Source organism: Myxine glutinosa, chromosome 6, assembly GCF_964187855.1.
Source record: "Myxine glutinosa chromosome 6, kmMyxGlut1.1, whole genome shotgun sequence".
NCBI classification, from domain to species: Eukaryota; Metazoa; Chordata; class Myxini; order Myxiniformes; family Myxinidae; genus Myxine; species Myxine glutinosa.
Window position 1 is genome coordinate 15,968,014 of NC_136266.1, and position 14,917 is coordinate 15,982,930.

At 44.9% G+C, this 14,917-nt stretch overlaps 1 protein-coding gene across 1 annotated transcript in view; it reads right to left on the reverse strand.

Annotated features, from left to right (window-relative positions):
• CFAP69 (cilia and flagella associated protein 69) overlaps positions 1–13,870 on the reverse strand; it is a 104,088-nt gene extending 90,218 nt beyond the window's left edge. Inside the window, exons 1-3 of the mRNA XM_068119291.2 lie at positions 13,712–13,870; positions 12,425–12,487; positions 12,164–12,308 (exon numbers count right to left, since the gene is read on the reverse strand). Of these exons, the coding sequence (XP_067975392.2) occupies positions 12,164–12,308; positions 12,425–12,487; positions 13,712–13,870 (367 nt within the window). The remainder of the gene's footprint in view (positions 1–12,163; positions 12,309–12,424; positions 12,488–13,711) is intronic.
• Positions 13,871–14,917: the final 1,047 nt, after the last annotated feature.

Genomic DNA, 14,917 nt, shown 5'->3' on the forward strand with positions numbered 1-14,917 from the left:
CATGGAAAAATTGAGGAAGGAATCCAGGTACGATATGCAGAAGATGAGGGACGAAACAAGGTGTAACATGGAAGGGTTGGAAAACAAAATGGATAGCCAGGGGGCCAAAACAAGAAGGGAAATGAGAAGTGATATGAAAAATGGGGGAGGACATTGGGCGTGAGCTGAGCGGATACAATCCCATGTATTTATTGTCGCGTCTTGTCTACCCTTATCCCCATATTCACTTTTAATAAACCCATTTGAATTATAAGAGACCTTTTCCGCCTTTTTCTCTTTGAGCGTTGCGCCTCCAAGCTCAGCCTTGGATTGGAGCGATCCTTGGGGTTTTCTAAATAGTAAAGAACAGTTAATTGAACGCTTTGTGAATTTGGTGAGCTTGGTGTTCTTCAGGAGTAGCAAAAGCTCCTGGCACGTCAGATGACGTTAGTCAGACCAATTGACATGACAATATATAAAGACCCAATGGCGTCTCTCACCCTTAATTGGAGGGAACAACCATTCAGCTCTCACCTAATCAATTATCTCCAGGTGGCTAAGATCAATACATAATTAATCCCCATGTTCTTCTAGCCCCCACCTGTGGATAAATTATCAGGTAAGAGCTGATTGGTTGCTTTTATTGGTTGTTTTTGGCAGCCTTCTTTGGCTATATGATCAGGGGCATTAATTATGTAAAGATCCTAGCCACCCAGGGATAATTGATTTTGTGAGAGCTGATTGGTTTGTCCCTCCAATTCCGGGTGAGAAGATATTGGGTCTCGATATTTATCTGATGGCTGCTAGTGGCATTGCATATGGAACATGCTTGGGAGCCTTGGTTGCGCACGTTTCTCAACGCTGTCGCTGATGACTCGCCAATAAGTGATGAAACCGGAATGGTGGCTGAGAGGAATGTGTAGCATTGGGATTCTCAGGTACGTGCCACTTGTCAATGCCAGCAGCTGCGGAGGAACGTGGGTGGGGTTGGAAACAGCAGATGACTTACCTTGTGTAGCTTTTCTTGGTTGTTTAATGCAGCTTTCTTTGGCTGGAAGAGCATGGGAGGAGTCAATATATTTATAATCCTAGCCACCTTGGGTAATTGAGTAGGTGAGAGCCAATTGGTAATTCCTCCAATTACAGGTGAGAGGCAGGATTAGGTCTTGTTATACTGTGTGTAGTATATGTATATATATATACAGTATGTGTGTGTGATTGGCCACCATGTTGCGTCATCTTGGTTTTACCTGAGAAACCTTTATCCGTGATTTTTTAACTTCTCACCGAGTTGGAAGATACATTTTGAAGCTATATCTGCGTAGATCATTTCATCTGAAATTTTTTCCTTCAGAAATGGTTTTCTGCATGAAGGTGAAGAAAGACATGACATTCAGATGGTGTAAAAGCACATAAATGGTTAAGGTTCATTGAAAACAAATTATCACAGGTTTGGGCAATGTAAAGTTACATTAAGCAAAATGGCCACAAGCAAGTTAACATCCTGATCTTTATGCTTCCGCCGGCAAAGTCGCCGGAGGCATGTGTTCTGGTTGTCCATCCGGCTGTCCTTTTGTGTGCTACGTTTTCATTACCACGATAACTTGAGAACAGATCTTAGTCAAACTTGGTGCAGGTATGTATAATGAGGTAAAGATGAACTGATTACATTTTGGGGTTATAAGGTCAAAGGCCAAAGGACAGAGGTCATGTTAGGTAAAAATCCTGTTATGGCGATAACTTGTGAACCAGTGATGGGATTCTGACCAAAGTTGGTACACGTATGTATTATGATGCAAAGATGAACCGATTTGACTTTGGGGTCAAAGGTAAAAGTCTGTAATAGGTCTATAGCTTGAAAATGGCTGAAGGGATCCAATTCAAGTTTGGTACAGTATGTATAATGATGTAAAGATTAACTGATTCGATTTTGAGGTCAATAGATCATAGGTCAAATGTCAGACATCCCAAAATGTCAAATGTCAGGTAAAGCTTATATTACCGAGCTTACTTGTGAATCAGTCATGTGATTTTCACCAACCATCGTATAATTATACAGTTGTGGCCAAAAATATTGGCACCCTTGCACTTTTTCGAATAACTCAAAATTTTGTCGAAAAATAAGTTGAAATTGACAAAAGTATGTGGTCTTCACAATTCACAGCACACACATATATCTCTATATATAAAGGAGGAGTGTCTGTGTGTGTGTCTGTCTGGATGTCCGCTTATAACTCAAGAACTACACATCGGAGAAAAGTTTTAGACACAGATTCGGAATCAGCATAAAATCCTGGTGGTTATAGGCTACTCTGTATTTTAATATCAATGGTTTAAAAAAACCGCGCCAGCTGCAATTCCATGGTGTAGTTTGTGGCGGCGCTATTGCCCCTTTCCGATCCCGCGGTTGCGCGTACGTACAGTATACTGTACGTACATATTTATATATTTTTAATGTGCTTTTTATTGTATTTTAAATTGTTTTTTAGCTTATTTTATTGTTAATTTATGTACTATTGTATTTATTTTAAATATATTTTTAAGGAAAACAAATGTTTTCACGTCCGTAGGAGTGACGTAAAGTCGCACATAATGACAAAATGCGCGCCATTTTTTCGCGCCAAGAACGAATAAACGGTTTTTTTTTTTAGTTGAGATTTTATTCGAATTTGAATGCCATTAAATTTCAACTGTTGGAAACAATAATTATTTCAACTGTTGGAAATTGAAATAATTATTGTTTCCAACAGTTGAAATTTAATGGAATTCGAATTCGAATAAAATCTCAACTAAAAAAAAAAACGTCGCGTTTTAAAATTATGACGTCATCAGCGTATTTCGGAACGTTAATTTTTCAACTTCATATTCGGAATCAGTACGTCCCAGAGAAACTACAGCACACCTTAAATGTTTAAAAAACCTTCGGGTTTTAAAATTATGACGTCATCAGCGTATTTCGTAACGTTAATGTTTCAACTTTGACGACAATGACTTCCGACTTCCGGGTTCGGAATGCGGGACCAATGCCATTTGACAGGGAATAAAAAATAAATGCGACATTCAATTGACGACAATGACTTCCGACTTGACTCCCCCCTCCCCCTCCCCTCCCCTTCCCTCCACCCTACCCCCCTCCCCTTCTCCCCTCCCCCATACCCCTCCTCCCTTCCCCTCCCCTCCACCCTCCCCCTCCCCTTCCCCCTTGCCCCTCCACCCTCCCCCTCCCATCCCTCCACCTCCCCCTCCCAATCCCCCCCCCTCTCCTCCTCCTCCTCCCCCCTCTTCTCCCCTCCCCCCTCTTCTCCCCTCCCGCCCCGTTCCCCTCCCCTCCCCTTCCCCCTCCCCTCCCTTCCCCCCGCCCGGCAATGCCGGGTACTTCCCATGGCCAGCTGTACGTGGGCTGCTCGAGGGTTGGAAAACCAAGCAATCTTTATGTCTTGGCACCAAGTAAGAAAACCAGAAATGTTGTATACCAAGAGGTTTTGAGAAATTGACAATTGACAAAACGTCATGTAGGAAATGTACTGTGATATTGCTCTAAAATATACATGTTCTTTTCATCATATATTTGTCTTATTCTTATTCAACCCGGGCGAAGCCGGGTACCTCAGCTAGTATTATATATATACATACACACACACACACACACACACACACACACGTGTGTGTGTACATATGTGTGTGTGTGTGTGTGTGTGTGTGTACATGTGTGTGTGTGTGTGTACGTGTGTGTGTGTGTGTGTGTGTGTGTGTGTGTGTGTGTGTGTGTGTGTGTGTGTGTGTGTGTGTGTGTGTGTGCGTACGTCCATATATTATCGCTTTTAAGATGTTTCTCTTCAACCGCTTGTCTGATTGATGCAAAACTTTAAGCATAGGAGGAATTCCCCATGGCGAATACGTTATTGATAAATATGACATCATAGGTCACATGATTTGTCAGCCATATTGGGTTAAAGGAAAAAAAGACATCATTTTCTCCGAAGCTGCTCAACGAAAAAAATAGAAACTTGACATATGTCATCAACCCCCCTTGGAGTATATGGGGTGATAATGATGATGTCATCGTTGAAGCCATCGCGAGATCTTGACGGCAACGGCACAGATTTTCGAAGCTGTACACGTTCTCCACGTTTTCAAAGTTAAGTCATTGTTCACAATTGTATTTTGTCGAAACTGTATTTATCTTTCGGTGTGTGAACCTATAGTGTGTCCCTAGGAAGTTTCTCGGTGTTAATCTTTCATAAATTAATCGTTTGTTTGCTGTGCGTGTGCGGCCTTGCCTCAGACTTCCCCGGTCCCCCGTCAAAGTTTGTTCCTTCCTTCGCTGTTTTTGCTAGGCTCTTAGATTTTTCCCTTCTCCCCCAAACTTCCCCGAACATCTACTCTTTGACTGACGTTTTAACCCCCCCCCCCCCCCAAAAACAAACAAACAAACAAAAAAAAACAAAGAGAAAAACAACATTTGTTTCCCATTCTCCACGTGTGAAGTTGTCCCATCGTGTGCTTCTGTCCACGTGCGCTGTCTCGCCCTGCCCCCATTATCTCCTTGCCTTCCACCTTTTCCCCTGTTCACGTGACCCGTGGTTGTCCCTCTAGGCTCCCTCACCCCGTTGGTATTTTTGTAAATATAAGATTGTTCTTCACGGTTCTGTTTAAATATGTTTAAACTTTCCCCTGCAGTGTTTTATTCAGTGGTATATTACAACACGCTGTTTTTCTTCCTATTTAAAAGGCTCTTTTCAATTTCCTCTCCAACTCATTCCATTTCAAAAAAAAATTCAATCTCTTATAATTCTAAATCAGGACATGCTCTAAATTCTCATTCATTCCACCCCTCCTCCATCGTTCTCAAACGGATCGCTAACTTGAAAATCACAATAAACCCAATTTGTTATAAATGTTCGTCTTTCATTAATCATCCACTTTCTAAACTCCCCCATTGCCCCTCCCCTCCTAAACCCCCCCTTGCCCCTCCCCTCCTAAACTCCCCCCTTGCCCCTCCCATTCAAAACTCCTCCCCAACCCCTCCCCTTCAAATCTCCCCCCCCAACCATCCCTCCCAAATTCTCTCCCCCCTCCCACCTCCTCCTCAAAGCTGCCTCCTCCCCACTTCGTCTCCCTTCTATCTCATACCTCCACCTTCCCCAACCTTCTACTTTCCTCTGCCCCCCCACCCCTCAAACAACTCCTCACTGTGCCTCATCCCATCACCATCAAACCTTTCGTCCTCCTCATCCTTCCCTTTCTTCTAAAATTTCTGACACACCAGCAACTGCTCTCCCTACCTCCCCCTCTCATCCTTCATCTTACCCTACCCCTCCCCTCCACTGTCCTGCACCCGATGCTCCCCCTCTCTCCTCATTAATGATATGGACCTCAAACATCCGGGGCCTCCGCTCAAACCTGATTGATCTCTCCATTCAGGGTGCTTTGGACAATCCAGACTTGATCTGCTGAACAGAAACTTTCCTCCTTCAAGATATCTCTGATTCCTTAATATCTCTTCCTGGTTACCCCCTCCTCCGGTATGATAGACCTGAGCCTCGTCCTGGTGGTGGGGTGGCTATCTTTATCAAAAACTCTCTTCCTCACTCTCCTTGCACTGCCCTCTCTCCGCCCAACCCCCAGGAGTACCTCTGGCTACAGCTTCCTCTGCGCTCCTATCTTTTGTTCATATGTGTTCTGTGCCGTCCTCCAAACAGTGATGACTCCATTTACATTTCGCTGTCAGACAACATGGACCAACTTCTATCAACTCATCCAAACTCTCTCTTCCTCATATGTGGCGACTTCAACTGTCATCATGCAAGCTGGCTGGGTGTGGGTTCCTCTCTCACCAGCCACGGCACCTCAGCAACGGACTTCTGCGACTCTTTGGGACTGACACAATCTGTCAATTTCCAGACCCAGATCTCAGTCAATGGAGTATCTTCTCTTCTAGACTTGGTTATGACAAACTTCCCTGCAAATGTCTGCTGCTCTTCTTCTGCTCCAATCGGTTCTTCTGATCATGTGCTTGTTAAAGTGGACATCTCTCTGGCCATTCTCAGAGAGCCTCCTCAGCGCCGACGAGTCTGGAATTTCACTCAGGCTGACTGGCATGGTCTGCAAGCAGCCACCAATCACCTGGACTGGTCTCCCATCTCTACTGCCTCTGACATCAATTCTTCCTGGGAATTCTTCCAAAGCAAACTGCTCTCTCTCATGCACAGATTTATCCCATCTCGTCTTCAGTTGTCTTACCCTTCCTCCCGTCCATGGTACACTGAATCTTGTGGTGAGGCAGTTGCCCTGAAAGAACTTGCCTTTGCCTCTTGGAAGGCAAATCCAACTGAAGGCAATCTCAGCTCCTTCCACCAAGCTCGGAACAAGTGTGTGTCTACCCTCAGGAGTGCCAGGAAGCGCAATATCTCCACACTCAAGATTGAACTCTCAAACCTGTCTCCTTCCTCCAAATCCTGGTGGCGTCTGGTCAAATCCATTTCTGGTGTTTGTTCCCCCTCCATCCCCTCTCTTACCTCAAATGGCTACACAGTTGACACCGCACGTGACAAAGCCGAATGCCTCAACTTTGTGTTTGCCTCAAAATTTTGTGTCCCAAACCCATCTCTCTCTGTTCCCACCTTTCCCAATCGAACCCAACTGCTCCTGGACTCGGTGTCCTTCTCTCCTGACATGGTGGAGAAGTTTTTTCAAACCTCGACTCTGATTCTGCAACTGGACCAGACGGCATCAGCCCACGGGTCATAAAATCCTGCTCTGCCGCTCTATCTCACCCTCTCTCTGTTCATTTCACCCTCTCTTTTGCTCAAGGTCATCTGCCAGCATCTTGGAAATCGGCAAACATTACCGCTTTACACAAAAAAGGTGCAAAAACAGATCCTTGCAACTACAGACCAATCAGCTTGCTCCCAATTATCAGCAAAGTCATGGATTCCATCATTGCTTTGGATATCAAATCCTTCCTCTTCTGCAATGGCTTGATCTCTGATCATCAATTTGGATTCAGACCAAGTCATTATACTCTGGACATGTTGCTTCTGCTGTCTCAACAATGGATGGAGGTCCTCAATGCCAAACAGGAAATCAGAGCTGTCTCCCTTGACATATCACATGCCTTCGATACGGTCTGGCACCCAGCTCTGCTCACCAAACTCTCCTCCTATGGTATCCATGGAAATCTCCACTCATGGCTTGTGGACTTCCTCCCTGGTCGTAGGCAACGTGTGGCCCTGAATGGATTTCTCTCATCTCCCCTTCCTGTTCTGGCTGGAGTTCCCCAAAGTAGTGTTCTGGGCCCTGTGCTATTTCTGGTCTTCATCAATGATCTCTCCGACTCTCTGGAAAATCCTCTCTATCTCTTTGCTGATGACTCCACTCTCTGCTGCTCCATTCCTCATCCCTCAGATCGGCAGTCTGCAGCCTCCTCGCTCTCTACAGACCTGGAAAAAATCACAGACTGGTCAAACAAGTGGAACATGTCTTTCTATCCTGACAAATCTCACACTCTCACGATGTCTCTCCGAAAACACTGACTGGAAAACCCTCCTATCTACTTTCTCAACAATCCTCTCCAAGAAGTTCTGTCGCTCAAGCTTTTGTGTCTCACTGTCTGCCATGATCTTTCTTGGGAAAACCACATTTCCAAGCTGGCCTCCAAAGCCAGTCGCCGACTGGGCATCCTCCGTCGTGCGAAGTCCTTCCTTGGCACACCTGAGCTCCTCACCACATACAAGGCTTTCATCCGCAGCTCAATGGAATACTGTTCCCCCTTCTGGGCTGGTGCTCCTGCCTCACACCCAGCTGGACTTCACGCTGTTGAAACCAAAGCTTTCAGAATCATTGGAATCTCCCGCGATGAAGCTAACTCCGAGGGCCTTTCACTCACTCACCACAGGCAGGTTGGTGGTCTTTCTGTCTTCTACCGACTCCTCTACGGCCTTGCTCCCCCAGCTCTCTCTGTGCTCTGTCCCCCAAATATTCCTATAGGTCGCACAAGATCTGCCAGCAGCCCTCTTATGGTGAAACTGCCAAAATCTAGGCTTCTGCTCACCTTCACGCTTTCATTCCCCTTTTCTCCCGCCTCTGGAACAAACTCCACCACTCCCTTCAATCCCACTCCTCCCTCCAGGTCTTTAAAACAGCTGTTCACCACCATCTCTTATCTTCCCCCATCCAAATCCTTGATCTTTTCTACCCCCGCTAATTAACCCCAGATACTCTTTTTTTTGAAATTCAAACTTGTTTCCTGGAAGTCCTTGCAGTGTCCATATGTTTTATACCTCTCCCACATTCTCCCAAGCCCTCTCCCTCCCACATTTCTATCGATGTCCCTGCTCTCATATGTTGTGTTTGTGTCCTTCCCCCTCTCTCCCCATCTTGTCTTCCGCTCCCTTTATTTTGTGTTTTATGTGTCGTTTGACTTTTTGTGTGATTAATGTTAGCTCTTTCACGAGCCTCGATCTTGTATACAAAAAAAAAGAAAAAAAAAGTGGTATTCCAGCCATAATTGGTTGAATTTAAATCCTTATCCGAAAAATCTGAAACTTCATATATCTGATCTACGATCTGATGTGAGTGAAGAATTATATGTATGATGTCATCAGTCACGTGGGTGGCTAACCCCTGCTCTCGCAGGGAAAATGGCCTTAAAATGCCTGTTGTTGTTGTATCAGTCATGTGGGTCTATCAAAATGAATACCAGCTTACTGGAAACGGGGCACTGCATCAATGGCCACAGGCTGCATATGAAATTGCGATGACGACGATTCCCTTGCTTCTTGTACTCGTGATCCGACTGCCTCTTCCATGCGCCTCGATTTTGTACACAAAAATAAAATAAAGATTTGTATTTTATCATCAGTCTTGTGTTCATGGGGTCCTTCGGATGTGAGGCAGAGGTATTTTATTCACAACCTTCATGCTGATAACTTTGTTTTTTGCTGATGAAGCTGTTCGTGCCAAAACAGTGGTTGCTTGTATGTATTGACATGTGTGTATGAATATTGCTTCACCAAGCCCGGTCCTGGTTTTGCGTGATCATGTACATTGCCATGGAAGGATCTCACCAGAGTTCTGTGCTTTCAGTGTGTATGATCCCCAGAATGCACTGCAGCAAATCAGCTCGTCTAATTCAACACCACAGAACCGCAACAGCCACAAGAGCACTGGCATCAGGCGGGCGACTCCATCCCATTCAAGTGTCGTTTCAAGTCACATATCCTGACTTGGACATATTCTCCACTCCTACTGTATGGCTAGATCAAAATGCTGGAATATCCTATGCCAAGTACCATCCCAGACAAACCATGACTGCACACATTACAGCGGTTTAAGCAGAAGGTACTTCAGGGCAGCTTAAGATGGCCATAAAATGCAGTTTCAGCAGCGAAATGAAAAGCAATGCAGGTCACATACAATTTCCGCAAATTAAAAAAAGGATTTATAACACTGACGTGTTGGAATGTGATGAGGCGATGTTCCCATACCACATTACGTTATGCTGTCTCCTTCCTGAGAATGACACATAATCTGACGTATAAACATGTTTGACAACCGACTTCATCATGCTGCACACGTGTGTGGTGATGTCTAATGTCCTGGAGCTATCATTCTTCCTGCACTTTGTGCATTATGAGTTTATGGCAGTGTAGATGTTGTACACACCCAAACAAGGAAAGAAAGCGGCACACAGAGCTCACGTAGACCGTCTGCTCCTTCACCAAGTCGGACACCAACATCAGGAGCTTATGGGCAGCTGGCAACTCTCTCATCAGCTGCACTTGGGTCAGGAACTCTCAAAGGGGTCCACCGACTTTCATCACCGACATGATAAATTAATATTTCCTCATCATTTGCATTTTCATACATCAACTGTTAATATGTGCTCAGGAATGAACAATTATACCTGCTGGTCAATGACGTCATAAAATATCAATTTTGTTCATGCGCAGAATCTTGTCACATGATTGGTTGAATGGAAGCACTTTTGATGCTGATTGCAGTGATACATGTTTACAGGTCATGGTTTTTGCAGGTTACTGGTCATGTTTTTTGCAGGTTACAGGTCATGCTTTTTGCAGGTTACAGGTCATGTTTTTTGCAGGTTACAGGTCATGTTTTTTGCAGGTTACAGGTCATGTTTTTTGCAGGTTACAGGTCATGCTTTTTGCAGGTTACAGGTCATGCTTTTTGCAGGTTACAGGTCATGTTTTTTGCAGGTTACAGGTCATGTTTTTTGCAGGTTACAGGTCATGTTTTTTGCAGGTTACAGGTCATGTTTTTTGCAGGTTACAGGTCATGTTTTTTGCAGGTTACAGGTCATGCTTTTTGCAGGTTACAGGTCATGCTTTTTGCAGGTTACAGGTCATGCTTTTTGCAGGTTACAGGTCATGTTTTTTGCAGGTTACAGGTCATGTTTTTGGCAGGTTACAGGTCATGTTTTTTGCAGGTTACAGGTCATGCTTTTTGCAGGTTACAGGTCATGTTTTTTGCAGGTTACAGGTCATGTTTTTGGCAGGTTACAGGTCATGTTTTTTGCAGGTTACAGGTCATGCTTTTTGCAGGTTACAGGTCATGTTTTTTGCAGGTTACAGGTCATGTTTTTTGCAGGTTACAGGTCATGCTTTTTGCAGGTTACAGGTCATGTTTTTTGCAGGTTACAGGTCATGTTTTTGGCAGGTTACAGGTCATGTTTTTTGCAGGTTACAGGTCATGCTTTTTGCAGGTTACAGGTCATGTTTTTTGCAGGTTACAGGTCATGTTTTTTGCAGGTTACAGGTCATGCTTTTTGCAGGTTACAGGTCATGCTTTTTGCAGGTTACAGGTCATGCTTTTTGCAGGTTACAGGTCATGTTTTTTGCAGGTTACTGGTCATGTTTTTTGCAGGTTACAGGTCATGTTTTTTGCAGGTTACAGGTCATGTTTTTTGCAGGTTACAGGTCATGTTTTTTGCAGGTTACAGGTCATGTTTTTTGCAGGTTACAGGTCATGTTTTTTGCAGGTTACAGGTCATGCTTTTTGCAGGTTACAGGTCATGCTTTTTGCAGGTTACAGGTCATGCTTTTTTCAGGTTACAGGTCATGCTTTTTGCAGGTTACAGGTCATGCTTTTTGCAGGTTACAGGTCATGCTTTTTGCAGGTTACAGGTCATGTTTTTTGCAGGTTACAGGTCATGTTTTCTGCAGGTTGCAGGTCATGTTTTCTGCAGGTTGCAGGTCATGCTTTTTGCAGGTTACAGGTCATGTTTTTTGCAGGTTACAGGTCATGCTTTTTGCAGGTTACAGGTCATGTTTTTTGCAGGTTACAGGTCATGTTTTTTTCAGGTTACAGGTCATGCTTTTTGCAGGTTACAGGTCATGCTTTTTGCAGGTTACAGGTCATGTTTTTGACCGAGGGCATGGCTGTGCTGCTGATACTGACGCCCACTGTTGGTTGGGGCAGGATTTTTTTTTTTAAGTTGTAGGCCTGATTTCAACCCGTTAATGAGCGCAGATTTTAATGCGGTCAATATACCTTCGTTCGGCATCAGATGTGACGCTTGTGGTCAAGTTTCATCAAAATCGTGTGTTGGTTCAAGGGATAATGACTGAAGTGTTTACAGACTCACTGACTTACTTACTTACTTACCTATGGACACTGCTCGATCGCATAAGCTCACCAGCCTAAAGTCCAGGTGAGCTAAAAATGAGCTGGCAGGATATCCTAGACTCACCTGGAGGTCTATGCACTTGCCTCTGAGCTATCTAGCATTGGTTTGAATTTCAACCCAACTATAAACTTTCATCCTGGTGTTTTGCAGGTAGGGTGAGGTATCAATGCATACATGTGCTGTCAATCGGATGGATATCAAGTTGGAAGAACCGTCTGCCAGCAATGGTTGTTGGTGAGCGTTAAAGATCCCATGGTGTCTGTGTGATGAATAGGCAAGTTGTTGGCTTATTGCGGTACTCCGACCAAATAACAAATTCTTCCTCACGGCTATGTGCTCCAAATAAAGGAAGAAGAAGAAACCCCGACTGACAGCGAGAAAGGCAATGGCAAACCACCCAACATAATTTTTTCTCAGGAATGGCTTTGGCTGCACCGACACTGTCAAGGGTTTGGTCCATTTGATTAATTGGAAATATAATTAGGTATTTCCCATGAAAGACATCTTGGTGTCCCCAGATCATGATGATATCACCGTATGATAGAACGTATAGTAGCTGGAGCACCAGATGAGTCATTGGCTTGTGCTCCATCCACGCCTGAACCAAGGATACCAGGCCGTGAGGGTGCTCCGTCACCAGGCGGCACAGCTCACCCATATGTCGCTCAACCAGGCCACGCTGAAACACACAAGAAGTCAGACAGACGTTTGTAGGGGACAATAAGATGGAGGAACGTTGTGTTTGAATGATTCTCCTGCACCACACAGAAATGGAGATTAAATGATAAACCGCACCGTGTATGGATCCTGCAGGAGATGGACCACACTCTCAAGGTCTCTCACATTCACTGGTGGTGCCTAGGTGAGAACAGGTACACATCAGAATTCAGAAACACAAATTTGATAAACAACTAAAACTTGGTACGAGTGCAGGTACCCAGGAAGAAATGCAAATTCAAGGATAGAGAATGAAACTTGGACTGTACATCCTTGTTCACCGGTTTTTACTTACCTTTTATTAATCGAGTGATCATGTCCTATTTTACTTTTTAACTCTTCATCGTTTGTTTGCAGCACCTGGTTGCGGCTGAGCCTTAAATATCACAGGGGCGCAACAGTACCGCCGATGTAGCGCCACCTGTAGGTTAGGGCAGGAATTTGTAATTCGTTCAGGATGCCGGAGATAGCTCGCCTACTCTTTGCGAAGGACACCATAGGGGTCTTTAGCCGAGTTAGTAGCCGAGTCAGGATTCAAATGCAGGTAAGACACCTCATAGGCATCAAACACATTTTTGTCTCCACTCCTCCAACAAGGTCGGAGATGGGGGGGGGGATATTGGGGGGCTATGAGCTCCGACCAACCGATCATCCGTCCGTGAACGTTTGTGTTCATATTTCAAAAAGTGTTGAACATTTACCTTTCATATTACGGATATGTATTCCTCATACCACCAAAAGGTGGGGTACCTGCAGTATCAACTCCTTGTTTTGACTTAAATTAACTTACTGAACATACCATACCCTCCATGGTCCATCCTGCCCCCACTCCCACTCCCACTCCTCTGCTCCTCACCTGTACTCTGTGATGTGCGAGTCCTAAAGGATCCTAAAAGAGTAAAATTACCTTTTCCTTGTATATCTCATATTAGCTACTTTCGGGCATCACGGCAACAACGAAAAACAACGACTCTGAAATACAGAGTGGGATCTCGATCTTCAAGTGCACGCAAAACATATCGGGAGGACGGCGTGCTCCATGGTGCAGCACACCATGCTGACGTTACATTACAGGGCGGTTTTATAGCCGGATTCGAATCACGACATAGAGATTGCTAATTACAGTATTCAGGAGGTTCAATACAAAGAGAGACAAATGTAGTAAGGTCATCGCAAACACGACCACCAAACTCACGTGGTCTCACCTGCGCCGCTGCGGGACCAAACTCACCGAGTCAGGAAATCTCACCTGTGCCGCCGCCGGACCGAACTCACTGAGTCAGGAAGTCTCACCTGTGCCGCCGCCGGGCTCCACCTGTTGTTCGAAATAACTGGGAGGACGAGGGGGATCCTCCCCGGACTCACCTCCGTTGTCCCCCGACAAGCAGAACACCGTTGCCTTCTCTGGTCGTTGCCTTCTCCTTGCACCTCTTCTCCAAGTTCCTCTAAGACGAAGCAATTCCATTCTCCAGCTCCTGGCTCTTTCAAGGACATCGACCTGTTCGTCACCGACTCGACGTCCATCTCGTCCTCAAGTCAAGGGAAGGAGGTCATGTGTGTGACTTGGCGATTGGCGTTAAAGCAACGTTCGACGTTAAAGCAACGTTAAAGCAAACTTGGCGTTAAAGCAACGTTCGACACGCTCCGAAAAGGCGAAAGACAAACGAGGCCGGAGAAGAAGAGAGGAGGTGTGTCGCTTAGCAACAGCCCCAAAACGAGTGATCCTGAAGTAAAATATTATGTACTATTTGTAAATGTAACATTAAAATAAATAAATAACTCGTTTTGGATGCAATATGTATTATATAAATAAATTAAGCATTTTGAATACAGTATGTCCGTTTTCTCTGCACCGACACGAGCTTCAAAAGGCCCGTCTATTTATTACATACTTGTGGAGTACTGTACTGGGCAGAAGAGGAGAAACTTCTTCTTCTTCCTACACTTCCTCCTCTTCTTCTTTTCCTCTTCTTCTTCTTCTTCCTCCGACGTCCTCCGTATGTTGAGGTGCTCGCCACTCTTACCAGGTGCATGTTCGCGGGGGACTTTAAGGCAGGTAGGAGTAATTTTGAATTTGTTGTGTGCTTAAAAACCGGCGAGAATTAATTTACTCATTCTCTACTGACTGTTCGCGAAGGGAAGGCTGCCATCTTTAACAGCCACCGAACTAATGCCAATGTAGCCTAGTAATAACTAAACGTCCATAGGCACCCGCGGAACTACGTAACTTCCGGTTAGTGCACCCTTCGCGACAACAGTCACGTGATTGGATACGTTTAAACCACAAAAGGGCACGTGTTACAGCTTACTTCCGGTTGTCTCGCCCTCACCTATTCACAAGATGGCGCACACTTTGTGATGAAACACCTTGCCTGTTTAACAGCCATCCGAGATCCGACAGTTCTGGGTGGTTCCCAATCGAACCCTGGCTCCACACCTGAATACCTGAGAGGTAAGTGCGCTACCACTACCATCCTGACGAACTAAAGACCAACCGCCTTAATTTAACTCGATGGTATACACGTAGAATACTTAAGGAATTAAATACGTCATAATTGTACACAGTACACA